Source organism: Streptopelia decaocto (assembly GCF_964273445.1).
Source record: "Streptopelia decaocto genome assembly, chromosome: 11".
Lineage (NCBI taxonomy): Eukaryota > Metazoa > Chordata > Aves > Columbiformes > Columbidae > Streptopelia > Streptopelia decaocto.
The window spans coordinates 5,100,004-5,123,338 of NC_138666.1; the positions used below are offsets into that span (position 1 = coordinate 5,100,004).

General features: G+C 44.3%; 1 protein-coding gene across 20 annotated transcripts in view; it reads right to left on the reverse strand.

Moving 5' to 3' along the window:
• Nucleotides 1–23,335, reverse strand: part of LOC309444598 (uncharacterized protein) — an 82,904-nt gene that overhangs the window by 53,406 nt on the left and 6,163 nt on the right. For 12 of the 20 annotated variants that reach the window (XR_014185086.1, XR_014185087.1, XR_014185088.1 and 9 more), the window contains exon 1: nt 7,723–7,933. The exons of 3 other annotated variants lie outside the window; for them this stretch is intronic. Coding sequence is in view for 5 of the 17 variants with exons in the window: in XM_082062567.1 (XP_081918693.1) it covers nt 7,723–7,728 (6 nt within the window). In the remaining 12 variants the exon portion in view is untranslated. Of the gene's footprint in view, nt 1–6,161; nt 6,545–7,672; nt 7,934–23,335 lie in introns of those variants that run through there. 5 more of the 20 variants (XR_014185092.1, XR_014185093.1, XM_082062564.1 and 2 more) reach the window with 2 other exon arrangements.

Sequence of the window (23,335 nt, forward strand, 5' to 3'; positions counted from 1 at the left end):
AAAACAGTGTGGTTCACCAAGGCAACACCTCTAAGGATTCCTCCCCTTTTTTTCATTTGAGGAGGTGTCATCCGGCATCTCCTTAATAAACACAAATTTTAAAAAAGGCAGAGAAAAAAAAGGCAACAGCTGAGTCCTATAAGCAGTACTAGACAGTTTTAGAAAATGCTCAGAGAGCACATGGGTCCCTGTACCAAACAATGGAGCTTCCTGTGGTCGTTAAAGAAGATTAAGCAGTTCCTGAACTGCGTCCTCCAGTTTGGCCACTATCCATCCACCTATAGCATCTCTTAAGACCATTACCTCAAATAAAATACCAACTGGGTCACTTAGATCACTTATGGAGGGCTGCAGAAATACAAAAACAAATAGGCTTGGTAAAAAAAACAACCAAACAAACCCGCAACAGAAACACCACCAAACCAAACAACAACTCAACCCAACCAACCAACAACCTATAGTAATTTCTGAAGGCCTCAAACAACTCAAGTTCTTCTCATTTTAGAATGAAAAATACACAAAGGTTCCAGTTCTAAAAAGCTGATGATCTAAGATAGTTAATACTAGAGGGCAAAAAAGCACAAGAGCAGTTGTACAGACCTGAGCAAAGATCCCTCCCATCGCTGTGGGGTCTGACTATGGCCTGGGGCAGCAGCCCCACAAAGGGCACGGGTGACGGGACAGCTTTGTTGCCCAGAATTCCCCAAACCATGCATGGTATTGCCACACTTAAACTAAAGGATGGGGAAGAAAAAAACAACGGTAAACATTAGAAAAGGTGCAACAATTATCACTCATTTGTGTTTAAAAAGAATGCAAGAGAAAGCAAACGTTCTCAGCTAATGCCCAGGACAGAAGCTGCCGCCCCTGTGATGAGGGGTCAGTGGGTGCGAGGCCGCGGGCAGGAGCCCCCACCGTGGCAAGGGGCCAGCGCAGCGCCCGCGGCACCAGCTGCCAACCGCGGCACCGGGACACCTCCTGCTGACCCAGCTGTTGTCCCCCTCAGTGACACTTCGTGCTGTTACATGTCCCAGGCTTTCCAAAAGACTAGAGTCCCAGGATGAGTGACAAAATTAAACAGCTTGCCAGGAGTATAGAAAGATACTCATAACAGGGTATTCAGAAAATCAACTTTATCCCTTGTCTTTCTCAGATGAAATAAATTCAAGTTACAACTAAAGGCACAACGGGACAAAATTTCTGATAAGGATTGCATTCTTGGGGGCGAGATTACCCGTCTTGGAGCACTTGTGGCTCACCTGCAGCAAGTGATGTTAGCAGTCATAGTTTCTAGGAGCCAGGAATAAAAATAAGTCTCAGACAGACTGGGGAAACCATATCACGGAAATAAGAGAATCTAAAGGATTTGGGGAAAACAGACAGTTGACTGTAAATTGCCTGAATGCCTTTGTTTCTGGTGTCCGCATTTTTGAAAGGACACGGGAAAATTTGAGACAGTGCAGAGTCATAAAAATTATTTGAGAACTGGAATAACTGCCTCAGAACAAGAGACTTAAGGAGCTCAATCTGTTTAGTTTATTAAAAAGATCAAGAGATGGCTTGATTACGATGTATAAGTACCTTCAAAGGGAGAAAATACCAGGTCCTAAAGGGCTCTTTAATCTAGCTGAGAAAGGCATAACAAGAACCAATTGCTGGAAGCTGAAGCCAGACCAGTTTAAATTAGAAATAAGGCACAGTTTTATAGTGAGAATGATTAGACTTTAAAAAACCCTACCCTATCAAAGGAAGGAGGATTCTTCATCTTTTAATATCTTCAAATCAAGACAGGATGTCTTTCGGTAAAGTGAGCTTGAGTATTAAAAAAAAAGGCTCAATACAAGGGTAATTGAGTGATATTTAGTGACATATCATAGGTAAGGAAAACTCTAACATCTTAATTTGGAATGAAGGCTTGAAGTCTGGCAGCACATAGCTCTGGCAACAGGTTCGTGCCATATGCACCATGCAAGAAAAAACTGCCTAGATGCGGTTATGTTATTAGATCTGGCTACGTTATTTGCCTCAGGGAAACAGGAGATTGCGGATTCCAACCAGAGTCCCAGCAGTTTAAAAACCAATACCGCCTTTCCTTATTCAGCACATCGCATCCCCCGCGAAGGCCTCAGCTGCATCACCGCTGCAGACACAAGGCCAGCCCTGGATGGAGCCCGTGCAGTTTGTCCCCAAGTTGGTGGTTTGTCCCCTTGGCTGGGGATGGGTGTTCTGGACACAGGTCTGACCGGTCAAACCAGGTCTGGGGACTCCTTGCAAAACCAGATGGATGCGGGAAACCAGCTGCCAGCGAGCGCAGCAGCACGTCCATCGCTGGGAACCGCAACGAGACACATAGCAAACCAGATTTACCATGTTATTTACCTGCACCACAGCTGCGGGTTTAGATAAGGCTGAAATACACCCTGGCATACATCAGGAAAAGCTCTTGTGCTTACATGACGACACAGGGAGTACAGAACTCCCCAGCAGCATTGCCTGGGTTTTTTTTCAGTACTTTATAACTTTACATCATATTCCCTTTCAAAAGGTTAATATCAGTCTGTAGGATTCTTTTTTGTGGAAGCACTTCTTTGTGCCATGGCCGTCATCCTCATCTTTCTCTGAACATCTAGATCAGCAGTCTCCAAACTTTTTGATCACATGCCTCATCAGTACAAACATTTTAAGCATGCACCCCACTATACGCATATTTAGTTATAAATAAAATACACATAGTACTAAAGGATAAGAATGAAATAATAAATTTTAAAATTTAAAATGGTGTTTAACTGTACAAAAAAATATTTCCTTCCTGTACCCCAATGGATTGTCTTGCACACCCCCACTTAGAGACTGCTGTTCTAGATCCACAAGGAACCTTTCAAGGACAACTGTCCTTCAAAAGTATTGTAAAAAGTTACGTGCAATTGTCCCAGATCCCCTGAAGGGAAAGCGGCAAATTGCTGAAGGCTGAGCATGCAGCCCTGGGGATGCGATGGAGGAACGGACAACATTGCTTCACTAAGAGCTGAAATGGGGCAAAACTCAACCAAGCACCACCAACAGGTTTCCAGTAGCTGAACAGTCCAGCGTGTTCTCAGGTAAGAATCTAACCAAAACGTGCTGTTGTGACCCTAGCACTGGCCCAGGAGCCCATGATGGAGCCAATTATGGAGAGAGGCTCAATAAATCCTCAGTTCTTTTGTGCTGAGCATGACACAACACATGGAGCAGCGCCACAGAAACACTTGGTGCTGGATGCTAAACCATCCGTCTGCTTCAGCTCTGGCAGCGGCTGACTCCTGAGAGCGAGCTGCTGAAGGGGAATGGAATGGATCCCTTCCAAGGCCACCGCTCAGGCTCATCACCAGCCAGAACCAGGGTCTGCCGAAGCAGTGCCGGGCACCGCTCTCATGAGCTCCTGAGCTCAGCTCAGGGCCCAGGAAGCCAACGTGCACGGGCCTGCAGCAGAAAAGCAGAGCCAAGATCTCCTCTCCCCAGTTTCTCTGCAGACTGGTTCCAGGTGAAGGTGCCCATGGCTGTGAGATGATTTATGAGGACACATTGCTATGAGAACTGATGAACTTCAGCTGAGAGAGGAGCCCATGCTCAGCATAACTGTACACCTGGGCTCTTACACACCTGCGTGCCAGCAAAGACGAGGGACAGCTGGAACATCTCCCTTGTGCCAGGGTTTCAGTGCAGCCTGCGACGTTTGTTAGGCATACGACAATTTCCTTTTCAGGGCTGAACTGTTCTACATCTTCTAATCCAATTTCAGTTGACTCAGTCAATGGACTTTCCATCATTTCCTTCGTACTCCTATCATGATGGGTCTCATAAATCTTGCTAATGGAGGATATTACCTGATATCTGAGATACATTTTCCTTCTTGTATTATGATCACAATACATTTCATTTGCATTCCTTAGACCCTGTCCAAAGCAATTCTTCTCTATGGTTTCTGTTTATGCTCTTCATATGCTTGTGGACAAGTACAATACTCTTCATTTATTTTGCCAAGTTAAACATATCTAACTCTTTTCATATTTCTTCATAAATCACTACTTCTAGCCTTTAAACACAGCTTTAGTCAGAAAAAAAATATTTCAGAAATGGTGTTGCGCAGGATCTACGTTTACTAATCTCACAGCAACTGCTCCATCATTTTTCTAACTGCCAGTGCTTTGCACTAATTCCACAATTTATATTTTTTGTCTGTGAGCTCTATATAGTAGCACAGGGAAAATCTTAGGTTTCTAGTGTCAACCTTACACTTTTTCATCCTTCAATACAATTCAGCTCCTTCTGAATTTACTGTTGCTATCTTGCATGCAAAAACTCATACAAAAATAATGGAGAAATTTTCACACAATTTAACAGAGTTCTGTGACACTGTCACTATTTCTCTCTGTGCATGTAAAACAATATAAACCTTGATCAGAAGCTATTGGTAAGAATGTTTTCTTTTTGGTGTGGCACCTACTGTGTATTAGGTGTTTAAAAAACATCCTTCCTGTAAGTGCAAAACTCTTCAACGTAATGCAAGTAACCTGATACTTTCAGTGGGTTTTACATTACCACGAGTAGACTTCAACCCCATTGAAGACTCCCTAGCAGAATGACTCCGAACTCACAGGAACAACACACCTTGAACACGAAGCTGTTTTACCTCTTCACAGTATCACAGTATGTTTGGGATTGGAAGGGACCTCAAAAGATCATCTAGTCCAATCCCCCTGCTGGAGCAGGAACGCCTAGGTGAGGTTACACAGGAAGGTGTCCAGGCGGGTTGGAATGTCTGCAGAGAAGGAGACTCCACAACCCCCCTGGGCAGCCTGGGCCAGGCTCTGCCACCCTCACTGAGAAGAAGTTTTTTCTCAAATTTAAGTGGAACCTCTTGTGTTCCAGCTTGATCCCATTACCCCTTGTCCTATCATTGTTTGCCACCGAGAAGAGCCTGGCTCCATCCTCATGGCACTCACCCTTTATATATTTATAAACATTAATGAGGTCACCCCTCAGTCTCCTCTTCTGCAAACTAAAGAGCCCCAGCTCCCTCAGCCTTTCTTCATAAGGGAGGTGCTCCACTTCTTGAAGTACTGCGAGCTGCCAGAATTTCCCGAGAAAAGCGAACACCTCCGAGCGAAGGTTCCCCCGCAGAGCTGCTCAGGCCTCACAGGACCCGCAGGTGGGAGGTTTGGTTCTTTTTAGCAGACAATGAGAGCCCGGAATTGCCTCTGACAGCCCCTCACAGTGAGTGATGCGGGGACAACGTCCTGCCCTGATGGGGCTGCAGCCCCGGCTGGCTCGGCTGTTCATTGCCCTCCAAAGTCATTCTCAATGTTTTGCAAAAAACTATAATGAATTCCTTTAACATAAAGGACACATATTATACATAGAACTGGTTTTCTATTTATAGTAATCTTGTCCAAGTATCCTATTACCATCCCAGGTTTGAAATGTCTTCATTACTTATGAATAGCCTATCTGCTGCTGTGTTTTTTCCCCTTTGTAAAGCCCATTTATGAAATCAGTTCAGTAGCTCATCCATTTTAGATTACTGGTTGACTCTCCATTTAGTAATGATTTCTTTACTCTCCCTCCCCTATACGCTATAAGCCATTTCTTATTTCTTTAGTTCTGTGCAGAAATTACTCAGCCTTTTTTAATACTGTCCCTCTCTCTACATTGTAAATAATCCTGAATATTCTGATTTTTGCCCTATTTCCTTTCATCATTTCAAGTAAAGGTGCCTTTGTACCATCGAATCTTTGAGCTACATCAATCACTTCTTGTGTCTTGTATCTTCCTTTATCAGACGAATTAGTTGTGATGTGCTTATGATAAATTTAAACCCTTGCCTGTTTTTCTCTCTACTTGTGTTAGTTTCTTTTTAAATATTTCTTTCACCTCGTTCTGTTTCACTAGTTGCTTAGTTCCTTGAAATTTATCAGAATTTTAAAAAGCCTAATATTTCCTGTAATGTGCAACTTCCCCACATACACTCGGTACAGTGGATTCAAGAACGTATCCTGTTTGCAGCTGCTTCTCCTCCGCTCGGACACGGAGCCGCAGATCTGGCGCACAAGCTTCCTCTCTTTTCACTGCCCTTTCGCGAATGTCCCAGCAAAGGCGATTAGTGCTAAGTTCTACTTTCATTTTATTATTCAGAGCAATTACTTGAAAGATCCTACTGCTAGAGATTTGGAACAGCGTGAAAAACAAGAAATTCATTTTAATTACCAAGGACGAAACAAATAGCAACACTTAAACTTACCCTATGGGTTACTATTTCACATTCCAGCTCAAATTGCTTATCGGACATTCAAGTTCCACTGAATTCTAAGTAAGGGGGACAGGGAAGGGTCTGCCCTGTGCAGGACACCCTGTGCAGGACACGGGGGGCGCGGGGACACAGGGACTCTCAGGTTCCAGGAACACGCCGTCGCGTTTTATCAATACCGAGCGCTTGTTGGGTGGTGATGCAGAAAGCCCGAAGGAACACGTGTGATCTGACTTCTTCAGAAAGAATTGTGAGGAAGACCTGAGGGAGTTTAATACAGTCAAATTTGGTTATTAGAAACACTCTGCCGATGCTGAGCGTATCCAACTGACTCACAAACACCCACATGCACTTGGAGAGGAACAAAAGAACATAAAAGAAATGCAATACAGACTATGGAGGCTCTATTAGAAGATTCAGCAAGTCAGATAACGAGGCGTCAGATGAATTAGATATTGTCATGTCAGATTTCTCAGAAATATCAGCACCTCAGTGTGTTGGGATGGTAAGAGCAGGCAAGAGATGGGAATTTTTAAGATAAATGTATTTGACTGAAGTCCCACAATCGCACATGCTCACAACCTTGGAGTGGCACTTTTATTAACTGATGAGTCACATCTCAGACACAGACAGATCTACAGCATTTGTTAACTGATTAAAAACAAAACAAAACACTTTTGCAAATTTAAGTAAATCACAAAACTTAAAAGATAAAACCCTGTTGAAGTCATTTAAGATGCAAAGTAACCCGGTGCCGCCCTGCTGGCAGTGAGGGCTGCCCGGGGGCTGGAGGCTTCCACAGGCTCCTAACCGGGCACGGAGACACAAAAAGCTACTCATGGGTTCCTGAGGAACACAATGGGACCAAGTTTTTCTAAGAAAAAAGAAAACTACACCAGCTGAAGCTGAGAAGATGATGTATGGAAAAACAGCACAGGATCTGTGAGAAGTGGACTCGTGTTCTTCCCACAGCAGGATCTGTGCGCTGGAAGTGATGCCGTAACAAAAAGCATCCAAGTTGCAGTTTATTCTGCCTCCGCGATCTCCAGATCTGCTTAGTCTGCAAACCTGAGGAGGATTTTCCCACCTTCTAGATATGAAAATCTGAAACTAATTCTGTGTTCTCTGGCCACTCATAATACAGGCTTTACAATCAAAACATAATTAACAACATTGCTGCTAATGAATAAGCTAGGAAAGAATCTGCCTCACTCTAACCTTAATTTTCCAAGGAGAAAAGGAGAAAGAACGGCAAGAGTGACAAAGTAATATTTTGAGGTCAAAGCAAGCAATTGCAATACTATTCAACAAGGTGGTCAACTTTCCAAGTCTAATTAGCAATGATTAGAAAATGAACCTCACCAAGGAAAAAACTAAAGGTCCACTGACCTTTCAGACTTGCCTGGTTTTCAACTTGACAAATAAATATCCATTCTCACCCTCATCTCAGTCCTGTTCCTTACACCAGATGTTATGCGGTGGCTGTGAGTTCAGCTGCTGCAGGAGGGGCAGGGAAGGTGTTTCACACCAGGTGCTGGTGTGACAGCACCTGCAGGCTGGTACCGACCCCCCGCTGGACCGGGGGACGCGGCAGCACAGGCTGACAGACCAGCAGAAGCAGCTTAGAAAAGATCTTCTGTTCACGCTCACAATTTTTTTTCCTTAAGTAATAGCAGCTCTAGGAAATTATAGAACCTTTCCCCATTCTTTCATGATTTATTCCTCAGTTCCTCTTCTGACCCCTCAAAGTCACAAAAACAAAGCACAAATAAAAGCAAAATATATTCCCCTCCCTCCTCTCCTTCAGAACAGCACAAGCTATTCTCAACATCAGGTCAACAACAACAAAACTAGGAGAAAGCTTTTCATTATTAATTTTGTAAGTTAGTCCAATTAAAGATAACACCTTCAATCTCCCTTATGCTGCATTTTCCAAACATTTTAAAACATTGGATCCAAAATGCTGATGGTGGAAGAAGCTGAAAGCGAGCTGCTGTCTGTGCCAGGAGAACAGCCAGCCTGATGGGCCACGTGAGCAGCGAGTCCCACCAACCTTTGTCTTGTTCCAAGGGCTTCCTTTAATCCAATTGTTTAGATACAGCTTGACATTATTATCCCAGATCTCATTACCACATTGCAGAAGAACAGACCATAAGTCCTGAATCAAGAATAAAGAACAGACTTCAAAATATAGTCAAGTCTAATATTGGCTAAAGGAAAAAGTCTCTGCTAACAACAATGCATCTCTACTTGGAGAGAGGGGTGGACAAGCGGGACGGAAAAACTGATGCCCATATGCTACCAAGAAACTACCAGGAGAAGGAGGTCCCGAGCTCCTCTCCTCGCCCAGGCCCCTCGGTGCAGTTCGCAGCTCCATGGGGCAGACAGGGCTGGTTCTGGACCCCGCTCAGACTGCACCTGCTGCTGGTGCAGCTGCTGACAAGAACGGGTCATAAAAGCACCGACTAACAGATCCCACACTTTCCGTGGCGTCTCTTAAGCAATTATTTGTTGTCCCCAGGTTATTAAATTGCTAACTGTTAAAGCATTGTCTAGAGCTATCTTCCATCTCTTCAGTTTGAAGGACAAGCTCCTGAATAATTTCAGTCATAATCAAATTTAGCAGGACAGTAGAAGATGAGATAAAAATCTCAGTGCATTAGTAACTCTGCATACTATTCCTTAGAATTACCATTTCATACAATGATTTCTCATCATCTGACTCACAGGCCACCAAAGACGTTGCACAAAAACACATTTATGTTTTTGGGCTTTACAAAGAATTCCATAAGTTTTACTAGGTGTTGTTAAGAAAGTATTTGTTTTTCCTTTTGTAAACCCGTTGTCGTTTGTTAGTTCATTCATTAGAATACACTAGAATTGATTCCTATTGCCACCCCTCTGCTCTCGCATGCACAGCGCTTCTCCTGCACTTCCATTGCCTGGAGCGCATCAAACAACTTCCAGCTCCACTCATGCAAAAAACACACCAATAAAAAACTTGGAAATCAGAAGACGGGCAGGAAAACAGCAGCCTGGCAGCTAAGCAGGTTTCCAGTCCACCTCACCATCCCAGAAAATCTATAAGAAATCAAGAAGGAAGATTTGTGTCTAAGTTATCTTTAGCACCCTTCTTTGAGCTGCCTAATTTCACAGCAATATTTAGATACTGAGAAAAAAAATGTCATTAATTGTAGTTTAAAAACTAAAAAAAAGGACTCAGTAGCTCAATTATTTTTAAAGTTGCATTTAGTAATTTGAATGCTTGGCATCTGAGCAGCTCCAAAAACCCAGACTGGCGGCCACTGCTCCTCCACAGCTGAAACAATGATTTACTTCCCAGTACCATGTACTGAGCCAGTTATTCCTCTTAGTCTTTAATACGTTAAATTTCTTTGAATGTTTAAATTCTAGGCTGCAAGAATGAAACATTTTGTCACCTTTCTTCCTGAAAAGCCTCAGATACTCCGCACTGCTAAATATTTGGCAAGATAAATGACAGAGCTGCTCCAAAAGTCATGCATTTTAGAAAAAAAAAAAATGGTATGTCTGTAGTCTCTTTTGTTAATGTGATATATGAGCTAAGTAAAACATGAAGTGGCAAAATACTGAGCAATGAGACAGAAGACATACCCATGTCAGGAATTAGTTGTAAGGCTATCGGATTTCACCTCGTTTTGCCAGACCTGACGTGCGTATTTTTTCAGAAAGATGGGCAGAAGACCAGCGTAAAGGTTTTTGGATCTTGCTGGCCTGAGATCAAGGAAAACAATACCTGTTACATTTCCCCAGAGGCATCGCTGGGTTTTCACTGTGCAGTGACTGACACCCCCTGGAAAGGCTCATCCCATCCCTCGTGTTACAGGGGGTGCCCCATCAGCCTGGCCGCTCACAGGCGTGACCTGCACCCCAGGGCCAGACCGCAGATCGGGATCAGACCGCAGATCGGGATCAGACCGCAGATCGGGATCAGACCGCAGATCGGGATCAGACCGCAGATCGGGATCAGCAGGGCCAGGACCTGGAACTTTCCTTGCCAGAGTCACGCGAGGCCAGCGCAGACTCACTGCAGAGAGCACACGGGGCCGCTCGCGCAGCCCAAATTGTGCTGTGCACCAGATGATCCCATTAGCCCTCCCAAGTGGGACAAAGCTCTGCTTTTCCTTCAATAACGGAACAAACACCATTGATTTTTCTGTTTATAGAGGGAAGGAAAAAACAACTCAGGCAAAGTCCTCATCCTCTAGTACTTGCTTTAAGTACAGTATGTGGTGTGTTTTGTTTCTTTTTTAATTGCTGGAACAACTGCATCTGAAGCCCGAGTGCTCTCCAGGTCCTGCCCGTGCAGGTGCAGGGACTGCAGTGGAGGTTTCTCTGAGCTATGGAAGCTTCTTTTCTGGAGGATAAGGAGGAGATCAGGCATCTGACACAACTGGCCTTCTAACCAAAAGGAAGGGAAGCTGCAAAGCTTTAATACGTTGTCTGATTTACACTATTATTCATAGCTACCACAATATTTAAAGTAACAAAAATAAGTATTTTTTCAGTTGTTTCTTGGGTGCAGACAGAGCCATGGTAGCACACAGACTGACAGCAGCTATATTGACCACCCTTTGAACAGCTGCTCAATGCAAATTTTAGGTAAGAGATCGCTGAACAGTCCTCGGTTACCGCGCAAGAGACCCAATAAAGCAGCAGATGATGGTGTAAAGGCAGGATCTGCCTGAATCCGCTAAGAAGTGCGGCTCCAGCTGAGTAACTTTCCTCTCACCGTTACAAGAGTGATTGTCAAAAATCCTCACGAGGGCAGAGGGGCTGGTCCCGCTCTGGAAGGGGCAGCGGCTCCTGCGCCACGAGCAGCACTCCGTGTTTCTGCAGAAAACAGCAACAGTGGCAAGAGTTGCTTTGAGGTGAGGAATATATTGCAAAACATTCTGCTACTGCAACAGCTGTACAGCTTAGTACATTGCAGGATTACTTAAAGTTTAATTTAGGTTAATTTAATTCCTCGTTAATTTGGGGAACTTGATCCCTTTGCAAAGGGTGCCACAGACACTTCATAAATGTTTACTCCAGGACTAAAATGTTTTTTGGTTTAGTTTGTATATGAGTCACTAGCAGCCTCCTAGATTTATCTGGATTTCTTAAGTTTATTGAAAAGTACATATACTGAACTCATTGAAAAAATCCCGATAGCAGACCGCAGCTGAGACCCAGAACAGCCGTGTCCCCAGCGCCGCCAGCCCAGCGGAGCAGTTTGCTTGGGCAGGAGGAATTAACGTGGGGCAGTTATTGTCCTGAATGGCACCAGCCAGGAGCACTGAGAACTCTTCCCTCTTGTGTCCTGTTGGTGGGGAAAAGCAACCTTTGAAAGCAAGACAGCAAAGACTAAAACCAAACACACTAGTCATTCAGAGATTAATTCTAGTAACAACTACCAAAGATAATTATAATATTTGTCTCCCAGAATACGGACTTTTCCCAGAAGAACCAGTACAGGAACACACACCAGCTGACAAGCAAATCTTGACTTTATTTTTAATCCCCAGCAGGAAAAGCCAGCTGTGAAACACAGAGCAGCCCCTGATGTCCAGTTACTTGCCTCCTATAAAACACCAAAACAACCTCATCCCCCATCAAGCCACGTGCACAAACGTGAGTACTCTCGGGCAGCTGGGAGAAAGCTGCTCCTGAGCCTGAGCCGGGCAGGGAGGACACGGGACAGTTTCCATTCGCACCATCCACCCTGACGCTAAAACCTCCAAACCCTCCAAGAGGCAACTCTACCCTGATTTTACCACCACACAACAAAGCAAATACTTTGTGTTAACTCAACCTGATGACTTGAAATCGTGAGCCTACACTCCAAATTCAAAATGGAATAATGTTATCTCTGTGTTTTGTACCTTTGTCTCAGCACCAAGGGAAAACCCACTGCTGCCTGCGTCTGCCCACGCTAATGAGTGAAGCAATGGGCTGTGACGTGTCCAGGCAGCAGACACACCTGGAAACAGCCTTCAGATATTGAGAAGGTTGTGACAAAGACAGAAAACCTTTCTCTGTGTTCATGGAACCACAAAAAAGTGGAAGTAGGTATAAATTGTAGTAAAGGGAGACTTAGATTAAATAAACAAAAAAAAGCCCTCTCAAATAGTAAAGATAATTAAGCACAGGGATACATTTCCCATAAAGGTATCAATCATCTCCATCAATGGACGAACCTTTCATGGTCTTCTCCAGCCCTATATCAATGATAAATCCTCAAATTCCCTTTCAGCCTTTTCTCTCCTTACATTTTCACAGACAGTTCTTCACCTTTATCTCATACAATAACCAAGCTTGATTTTTTTAATTTCACAGATGCTGTAGGGTAACAATCTGTTGGTATAAGCAATTGCTTGTCTAACAGCGCCCAGCGCTCCCGTCTGACAGCCTGTCCGAAAGCCGCAGCGTCAGTGCGGGAGCAGAACCTTCGCCCCAGGGGCCTGGAGAGCGATCTGTCCCCTTGTGTCCCCCTGGTCTCCAGCAGGAGCTGCACACTTCACAAAACTCCTTTAAAAGAGTGTATCACCACAACTTCAGATTTTCCTGCTATAGTTGTGAAACTTACCATGTTCTTCATCTGCATACAATAATCCCAAAGGATAGTGTTAAATCAGGTAGGGAAAAGACTTCAGTTTATTATTTTTTCATTGTATCAAGTGCTCTTCTACTTTCGGATGTGACAAGCACCGAATAGGAGTCTCTTTCATATATTGTGTTTTTGTGCACGAACAACCTTTCAAGAAAGCTCCAATTGTTTTGGCAGATTACACACACTGTTTATCTGCACAGGCTGTTCTCCCGTTAAATGGGACATCTGTAGGTTCTCCTGTACATTCCTTCAGAGGAATTGCAGAATAAGCATTCATGCCATACTCACAATGGGAAATCAGTATCCGATCTGAAATTTCAGCACTGTGGTGGTTAAAACAGTGAGAGAAAAACAACATTGTTTTGCACTTAGAAACCTGTTTCTAATCAGCTGAGCTACTCCTATGGGGTCAAATAAAAATGATTAGCTTATTAAAAGCATAGCTTTGCTATTTAATAAGCAAAAATGATTGAAAATTCTGTTCCAGATCCCGATAATTTTAGTGTTTCTAGTTAAGCCTGCAAAATTGCATTCATTATTAGTGTCTAGATTCATTAACAATTCAATTTATAGATATTAATGCTTATAATGCATGCTTCGCTTGCCAAAACTTGAAGAGAAATTGTTTCAATTAGCTTTCATGGATCATGAATCCTACCGGCTGGGTATTTTTAGACAAAAGATACAAACACATCCCCAAGCAATGCTAATGCACAGCTGGGATTCGTATGTAAGGTCAGCTAACGGTTTAAAAGGAAAAACACTAAGTGAGTTTTACATAGAACAGTTAGACAGAAACAGAACCAATCAAGTATTTGCAAGTCACACCACTCCCCTTAAAAAAGCCAGGTTTCCCTGCAGTTTGTGCTGTATTTTAAAAAAAACAAACCAGGAAGATAGAAACTAGTGACTAGCTTAAAGAATATTTTCTAGCATGTGACTAAGCACACTAGGTATCTGTGCAGGCCCAAGGCAAATTGTTCTGTTCTCATTTTCATGCAAACTATATAATTAAAATCAGTAAGGATGCACAGATGTAACCAAGACATAGTTTTACTCAACATTTTATCTTCTTTCCTTGGGTCAGTTACAGTTAGGGAGAGGAAACCAAAATCAACAAACATTTTTGTGCTACACACACGAAACAGCAGAACCACAACTCGGAGAACAGAGCCTGCGCTGAGCCAGCAGTTCGAGCAGCTCCAGCGGCCAGCAGGACCGGGACCGGCGAGCCCCGCGCTGCTCTGACTCGTCCCAGCTGCCTAACCAATCAATCCTCCATAAAGCTGGTCTTTGTTTCAAAAGCGTTTAGACTATACAGATCAAGTCATTTCTTTTGCACTGGCTTATTTGTGGAGAGCAGCCCTCTGGAGAGCTGCACCCCAGGGTGACCACGGGGGTGTCTCCGTCGTTCCGCTGCTCGGCTTGAGCATATCTGTGTGTGTTTATTTGTAGGGCAGAGTCAGCCCCACACTAAATTCTTTGCCAGTGACATGAGCACATGTGCTCAGCTGGAATTTCTCTGCAGAGAAAAGCAATTAGGCTGTGAGGGCTCCCACCAGCACTGAAGTGAGCCGGGACCTGGGCTGCAGACCAGGCCTTAGCACTGACCCACCGCCGCTCAAGAGGGCTCCGGCCATCTCAGGAGTACATCTTTCTAGTTAAAAAATGTTATGGAGACAGGGCTTGAGTCAGGGTAAGCGTGTGAACTCAAGAGAAGGCAAACCCAAATGATCCACCTTGCACAGTTCAACCTCACCCTGAGCGTGCCGCTGCGTTAGCTGGTGCCAGAGCACGTTTTGCTCGGGGGAACCACATTGCAAGGCACAAACAGCTGCTGGGGGCGGGGAGTGCAAATCAACATCTTCTCACAGATTCTCTAATTTTCTATTTTCTCAAAATTTTCCAACCCTTTGTTCCTTAATTCAGATATTCACTCTCTTACATTCAGATTAGGGCCAAACTGGAAACTGGTACCACAGAACAGGTTGCTACTCAGTTCAGGCTTATGTTTTGGCAAAGCAGACGGCATGAAGCAACCTCTAGGCTACTTGTACTTACACCCAGTGTATTTCAAACCTCAGAATTAATACAGAAAAGTCATCTAAACAAGTGTTTTTAATGATCTGTGTCCTCACTAGCACCAAGCAAAAAGGAACATAAACTCAAAGACCTTAACCTGCACTATCGATGTTCCCAAATTCATTAATTCAAAATTATAGCTAGAACAGTACGCAAAAAGAGCCAACTAACTTAATAAGCAAAATGCCTCAAAAATATATCAGCAGTGAAATGACAATGCTAACCTTACTGCCAACAGCTGTGGTCAGCAATGAAATCATTAGCAATACCACATTACTATTCGAGACCATAATTCATTCGGTTTAGAAATCCACAGAGGCCTGACTTGCTTTGCCATGAAAAAGAGAGAGGAAACGGATTCCAGTTCTGAGCAGACCCTGTTCTTGACCTCCCCGCTCCCCGTGACCGTGCGGCCACACACCCGCAGCCCCCGAACGGCCCGTCACCACATCCACCCCGCAGAGCCCCGGGACAGCCCGGGCTGCAGCGCTCGGTCCTGTGGTCCGACCTCTCGTGGGAGGAGGGAGCCTGGAGGAGATTATCTGGCACCTGGTTCAGCTGCACCTGGAAAACCTCCAGCAATGGTGACTCCACATCCCTGGCAAGGTTGTTCCAGGGATCAATTGTTCTCACTCTAAAAACTCTATTTCTTGCATCAAGATGAAACCTTTCCCAGTGCAACTTGTACCTACTGCCCCTTGTCCCCTCCCAGGAAGGGAGAACCTCTGTCCCCTTTGTAGCCACGTTGTAAACTCTATTCCTAAAGATTAGTAGTAACGAGGATGGGAGAACCTGGTACACCTGTAATAGGCACTTTGGAAAAACATCTGATGGCAAGGAGCTCCTTTCCTTAGAGAAGGTTTGTGCAGAAAAAGTACAAAGAATAACAAGCTGCTTTTCATTGTCAAAGACTGAAGCCATCAATGATGGAAAGTCTTACAGCTGGTAGTCTGGTTAGTTGGAAGATCCTGGAGAGTAATTCAGGGAAAGCATTTGTCATTTTGTTGGTGCTCTTTGGTGGTGGTGATTTTGGTTTTGATTACATCCCTGACACCCAGTTTGTTTCCTCTGGTAGACAATGTAAGAACAGGCAGCAAACAGCCGGCCCCAGCACGGACGTGGGGCTGTGCACCAGTGACACCACTGCGGCCCGCTTGGAAGCCAGCAAACAGAGAAACACATTCAGGAAAAGGACTCGATACTGTTGGATTATGTTTAGCTTCAGCATTTTCACAGTTTCACAGGTTTTGCAACCAGTTAGATCAACGCTGAAAATGCACAAAGAATAGCATAGACAAGGGAGCCAGCTTATATTTTTTAATTAAAAACCAACAACAACAAACTGACAACCCTTTCCCTGAATAAGCCTAGAGAAGATTGTGAAGGACAAAGGTGTGTACGGATGCTCCCACAAACACTACAGTAGTGTATGGAGTATTCCCGAGAGTCCTATGTGAGGAAAACCAGGGTGTGTCAAATGCAACTCTTCAATAACTGGGCCGTCATGTTCTGCATTTGCCTTAGTTTCCAGATGTTCTTCAGATGGTCTCAAGATGTTGGTTTGTCTACAGCTCATTTCAGTTGTTTAGTCCTGAAGTAACTGAACTGGGGTCTACATATGAAAGCAACTATACAATTCCGTTTGTTTCGTTTTGAGCAGATGGGAAGCCAGCACACATGCCATAGCTGTTAAGTACCCAGAAGCAGAATAAAAACTAACAAAAAATAAATTAAGAACTTATGTTACAAGCAGCTCATCCTGCTCCCTTTGAGATCCTGGTATAAGCTTCTTCCAGTCTACCAGCATTGTCTGTGGCCTGTCTAGTCCTGACATGAGCTCATACTGTCACCAAGCGACACTTGCAATTCACCAGCCAGCTCATGGTGATGAAGCAAAGCTGGATACCATTGCCATGTAAACACGCTGTGAGAGATGTGGTCATGAAAAGGAGCGCAATACCATCGCCATGTAAACATGCTGTGAGAGAAAAGGAGCAACACCACGTGAAGGAGAGGACCCAGAGCAAATGACTGAGCACCCCAAACTATTCTGTTCAATGGGTAAGTCACTGAGGGACAATTCCATCTGCTGCGAGTACTGTACGTGCAGCAGAACTGTCCCTCAGCCTGCAGAAGCCCCGTGAAATTGCACACGCGCTCTGATTTACTTTCCCAGCCCCGAGAGGTGACCGGCCGGCACTGACGGTGCGTCCCGGCCGCACCTGCCGGTGAACACACAGCCCTGACCCCGGGCAGCCCCAGCGCAGCCAGGCAGCAGCACCCGGGAAGCCTTCCAGTACAGCTGAACCAACAAAGCACAGCACAGTGCCAAAGGGAGAGCCCGGAGCTGGATGTGTTCCCAGACACCCACCCCACCCAGCAGGGCCGGTCTGGGCTCCTGCACACGGTAGCACCCGATTTTGGGCAGATTTCTGCAGCTTGACACAAGACACTGTGCAAGCCACAGGGTCCCTTTCCCTCCAGATGCAAGTTTCTCCTTGGGGGTGTCCATGAATACATTTGTATTTATTATCTCCAAAAAGATACAAGTATCCCAGGTTTGTCACTGCTATCTGTACTCATCTGACACAAGATAGCTTAATGGTTAAAAATAAAATACAGATTTATAGAGAGTCAGGAAGGTCAGATTTCCAATTACAGAGCTAGAAATAAGATTAAAAGTAATTAAGAATTGCATCTACCATGTCTAAAACAAAAAGGTTCTCTCCCAGTGTACCTCGTGTGGAATGCCTGTGTTCTGCCAGCCACAGCAGCCGGGACTGAGCCCACAGATCCGCCTCGTCTTCCCTGCGGCCAATTCAAACAAGTGTCTAGAGCTGCTGGGAGCAGCGACAAACCCTGTCCTGCCCATCCTGAACATCTCACCTTTCTCCAACCACCTCTGTTTTCTCATGCACTCCCTCATTTTAAATTTAGTTTCCCTGCTTGCTTTATTAATCCAGTAGGAACACAACTTCCACAATTTACTTGTCCTTACACCAAATCACTTAATCATCTCTTCCTTCCATGGACACCCGGGACATGGTTTAAAAATACTACTTAGACTTGCAATATTTCACATCAATTTAGTATTTTTCTGATTTTCCTTTCTTATGGAAAGCAGGCATAGGTTTTAGACATACCAACAGAAAACAGAGTTAGTACCAACAAGTTTCTGCTCATAACTTCCCCATTCTCAGCAGTGTCTGTGTGAACTACAGGTGCTTCTGGCACCACAACATGCGGGTACCAGCAGGGGAACCACTGACCTGCACGGACCTGCAGAGCCTCAGGCTTCCCCTTCCCTCCAGAGAATTCCTGCAGCAAGCTCGGCAGGTCCCATCCCCATACAGTTATTTTGTGCATTTTGGAAAAAACAGAGATGGGCACTCTAAATATCCTGAGCAGCCAAATGTTAAACCTGTTCTTCAATACTTTATTTTTAAAAAAAAAAAAAAGATCTGGAAGTTTCCATTTCAGAAATGCTTTGATTCTGACCTGATCAGAAATCTCAAGTTTTACCTTGTCAAAAAGACTGAAAATTTACAGCTTGCCATTAAAAAAAGTTATTTGTGTGCGGGAATGAGTGCCTGGTTTAAAAACCCACCCTCTGCCCTTAGAGTCTCCAGCACCATCTCCACCAGGCTCCTGGCTGGTACTGGAGCTGAGCAAAGGAAGCCACTTCCTCATTAAGACATACCCAACTATGGTCATAACATGGAGAGCCAAAAGTAGTAACAGATTTATTATTACCACTGTGTGGAAATAATTTTTTTTTTTCCTCTGTTACTCAATCCAGTTAATTATCCATGCAAAGTAAAGTTATTCCTGGCAGCCACAGAGGCAAAACTAACTTCAATAATGCTGGGGGTGGAATGGTTGTTATGCAGGAAAAGAAACTAAATAGTTCAGTAAATTAGCCCAAATAGATACACACTGGGATTGGCCTCAAGAGATTCAAAATACCAAATCCAATGCTTTAGGCTTATCTTACTTTTTATTTAATAGAGAAATGTCTGATCTGGGACTGCATCATATCCCAAAGACTCCACAAAGAGGTAATTTTTTCAGAGAGTACCCTGAGGGTAACAGGAAAAATTACAGAAAGCTTCAAACCCTTCAGCTCCCACAAGTCTCCCTGCATTCTGGACTTGCACTTCAGCAACAAAGCAGAACCAGCCAGGAATTTGCGGTGGTTTCTAAATACTTGGGCGGGTATCACAAAGCCCAGCACTAAGTGCTTTGATAGCCCAGCATTTTCCTGGAAAAGCAGACTCTGATTTGGGCACGGGGCACCAGGCTGAGGCTGCAGCATCTCCTTGGTGTGACCGGCTCCAGCACAGCTCAGCCCCCATCCCCACGTACCCCGGGGCATTCCAGGGGCACCTGCTCTGCTCCTGGAGTTTATTTGTCCTAGAAAATGCGTCCGCATTAAGGTTTTACCTGGGGGGGGGGGGGGAACCATCCCATACACACATCCCTGTGACAACTGGAGGATGAAGAAATCGAGCCACAGAGGGAAAACCCCCAAACCTACAAAACACACACAAAAAGCAAGAGCTGAAAGTAAAGAAAACCACAGAAATTATTCAAAGTATTTACTTCAACCATCCACAGGCACAGTGATTGTATAAACAATGAATGACGGGAACACAAATGAACGCTATGGGAAAAGAAACCCCTCGTTTTTTCACTGCAGTAAAGTACAGACCACCAGGAAGAGTTTGACTCAAATACCCAGCACCAGTTCCCACACGAGAGCTGTTATTGTTGGCTTCAACACCCAAGTCCAACCAGAACAGTAAGAACATGCATTCTGCTAATGTTTGAATAACCCTTGCCAACAAATTGATCCCACAGCAGCAAGACTGGCGGAGATGGGTTCAAATAAATAAATAAGCAAGCGAGACAGAAAGTAAGTAAAGGGAAAAGACATCCAGCAATCCTCTTTTAGCACCAGTGTGCAGTGGGAGCTCTTTTGCTTTCCCTTATTTAAAATGAATTGTTTCTTTTCTCTCCCTCCCTCTTAGGAAAAAAACAACCCAAAAGGGCACTGGTGAGCATCTGTAATTTACATGCAAGGGAGACACAACTGCCAGAGAAATACAGATTCCACAGATGTTAACCCAGAGGACAGCCCAAATTAGAGCAAATCTCTAAATAAGGTCTGGAAGGCACTTTCTGAAGAAAAGCAGCATTTTTCCAAAGTAGGCAATTTCAGCTGTTAGCTTAACCCCAGCCCAGCAGACAAGCATCTGCGTTTACCTGGCTGCCCCACAACAAACCCCTCAGCTCCACAGGTAAAGGGGACGAACAGATCCCCGAGACGGGAACAACCCCCAGGGTCTTCTGTTCTCTACCAGAGACAGTCTTTTGAAATATCAAAAGGGGCGTTCCTGCTCTAGGAAACAGAGCTTCCTGCTCAGGTAAGAGGCCACACAGCATCAAGGACAGCTTTGACTTTTGACCATTCTTTTCAGATACCTTCATTCTGCTCCTGCTCCTGTTTGGTACGTGAGCTCATCCGAGACACACACGTGAACACCATGCCACAAGTGCAAATAAAACAGAGCAGAGCTAAAAATTTAAAATACAGTACATTTATAATTGGTTTAAACTGCCATGTCCCAGAATAGCCTATTTCCTGAAGAGATTTCATCCTTTCGATCTTTTCAGTCCTTTAGAGACTCTTTTAATATTAAATGGGACTCTGTATCTTTAATTGTGATTTTCCATCTTGCACAAGGAAACCTTTTCCATAATACAGTCTCTTTTTAAGTTATAAATAAAACATCCAACTATTTTCTTTTTCCCACAGATGAGAACATTAAAACATTGACATTTTAATCTGTTCTATACAAGAGCGAGTTGTGTCAGCACACTGCTTCCAGCTACAACAACAGAAAAACCCAAGTTTAATTAAAGACAGAGTGGCGAAGCTGCACTGTGGTGTCTGCACCACAACGATGCACAGCACAGCCGGGTGCTCGCTCACCATCCTGCACTCAGCGTCCTCTTCGGGTAACAGCTTGGCAGACAGAAGGTGATTGAAAAGAAAGGGGAGGAATGACAAGAAACAAGTTCATTTTCTCAGATAGGAAATGTGAAAGGTGAGACCATATACCTGAGACTTACATACATTACAAATTTTACCCAGAAAATAACAAAAGCGTAGCACAAACAACCCTTGGAGAGCACATGCAGTATGGTACCCGATGCAAAGGGTTCGCGGGAGATCTCTGTCGGAGCACACAGGCTGATCGGGCACCGCGCTCCTCAGCAGCTGCGCGTTTCACCACATGGCCATTTGCAACCATGTCTGTAACATGTGTCAGCTATGCAGCTTTTCTTGTGCAAAAGCACCATGTTCTAAACTTGACATTTGTGAATGTAAGTTACCAAGGAATTTCTAAGAGGGCTTTCACCATCTATTTCTCAAAGAGGAAGAAAAAAATCCCTAAGAAAGTCAGTGAATCCAAGCAGAAACTTCAGGAGCCCTTTCAGACAATCAAAAGCAGGATTTTCCAGCCAGGCAGCTGTAGTTCATTAGATCCGCCATGGACCGTGAAAGCCACTTGCCAATAGTGTCAAAAGACGATTACTCATTGTGCTCTGGAGAGGACAGCGCTGGCAGAGCCGCGGTGCTAACGCGGCGTCCGGAGCAGCCGTCAGCGCCCAGCAGAGCCGCGAGGGCACATGGACACCCCGGCTTCTCGCCTTCAGAGACCAGAGCTTCTGTCTGGATTATGAACAGAAAAAATGTTTTGGAAATAAAAATAAGCTGGCCCTGTGGATGACAATCCTGCCACACAGCCTGGGAGAAGCCTGTTTCTGAACACCGCTTTTTCTGCAGCCCTTTGAGTTTTGCTCATCTGCAAGTGGCAGAAAACAAATTCTGGGGCTAGTCAGATCAGCTAAGAACCTTTCACAATCTGGCAGAAACGCTAAGACGGTTCCTCAAAATAAATACAGGATTAAAGCAAACAAAAGGAGGGAGTCCGGAAAACAGTAATTTCATTCCTTTCATGAATTAAATTTCTGCATAAATAATAACAATAAAGTCTTTTAACCATTATATATAATTGGATGGGCTTGGCCCACATGAGCATTTGGCTGGCACATGGTACACTTGTGGGTGTCAATTCAAACACAACTGCCCTTTAGGTGGTTGCAATAATCTAATCCATTCTGATCATTGTTCTCCTCCGCATTAAGTGTCCTCTTCACTTCTCAGGCCTGTAGCAGCACGGGCCGTTCTGGCAGCAGAGCCCCAGCTCCAGCATCCCTGGGGTCAGACACACAGCAGGTTACGCATCTCTCTCAGAAGACAAATACGCCTCATGTTGAGGCTTTTGCTACCGTACCATCACCTGTGCACATCCCGATTGCCATCCCCAGGCACATCAGCCCTGTCTGGATGCAACAGCAGCTGGGAGGAGCTGTCAGGAACCCAGCAGACGAACCAGAGATAAGATGATTTCTCCATTAGTGTCTGTTAATCAAACAAACACCACCACCCCCCAAGCCTCCAGATATTAGTATAAAATCTAAAGCAATGAAAAGGACTTAGCGAAAGCATTCTCTCTTCATCCCCGAGAATCAATAATCCACTTTGTACAGTTCACTTGGATTCTATTTTTAAAACTATGTTTTTACAGATTACCAGAGAGACGCCAAGTAGTTTTCTTTCCTAACAAACACCTTAGAGAAGAATGCTTGCAGAAAGTTGTAAAAAAGCATGATGAATATGCAGCAAATAGCACAAACTAATCAAATTATGTACTTAAGTATTTTCTTAGTATCCCAGAAAAGTAGCAGACTATAGAGAGGAGAGGTGCTGCAACATAAGAACTGTTGTTCTCCCAATAGAGCTGGCTTTTCTGTAAGGCTTGGCTCTAAGTGAAGCACAGTCTGTGACAAGGCCAGGCAGCATGGCCAAAACTGGCATTGTCACAGCCCGGGCAGGCGTCCGTGTCCTCGCACGGGAAAGTGTCTTAGCAAAAGCCTCCAAGATGTCACATAAGCCACACAGAATGACCCTATATACACTTTATTAAAAATACAAGCTCTACAGTACAGAAACAAGCAGCAAACAGAATGATCGCTCTTATTGTATGGCTGTGAATCAAAGAGAATCCTTTCCAAGAGGGTACCAGAAAAAAGACATTCTGTAGTGAATTTTATGAGAGAAGGATAAAAAAAAACAGGTAGTTCAACAGATTCCTGAAATCCCAGTAGTGGTCAATAAATCGACTTCTGCTTCACATTATATGAAGAGGCTGTACTTAGCAAATCACTGTGTAAGCTGCCTCAATAACAGCACTCCTGCTATCAAG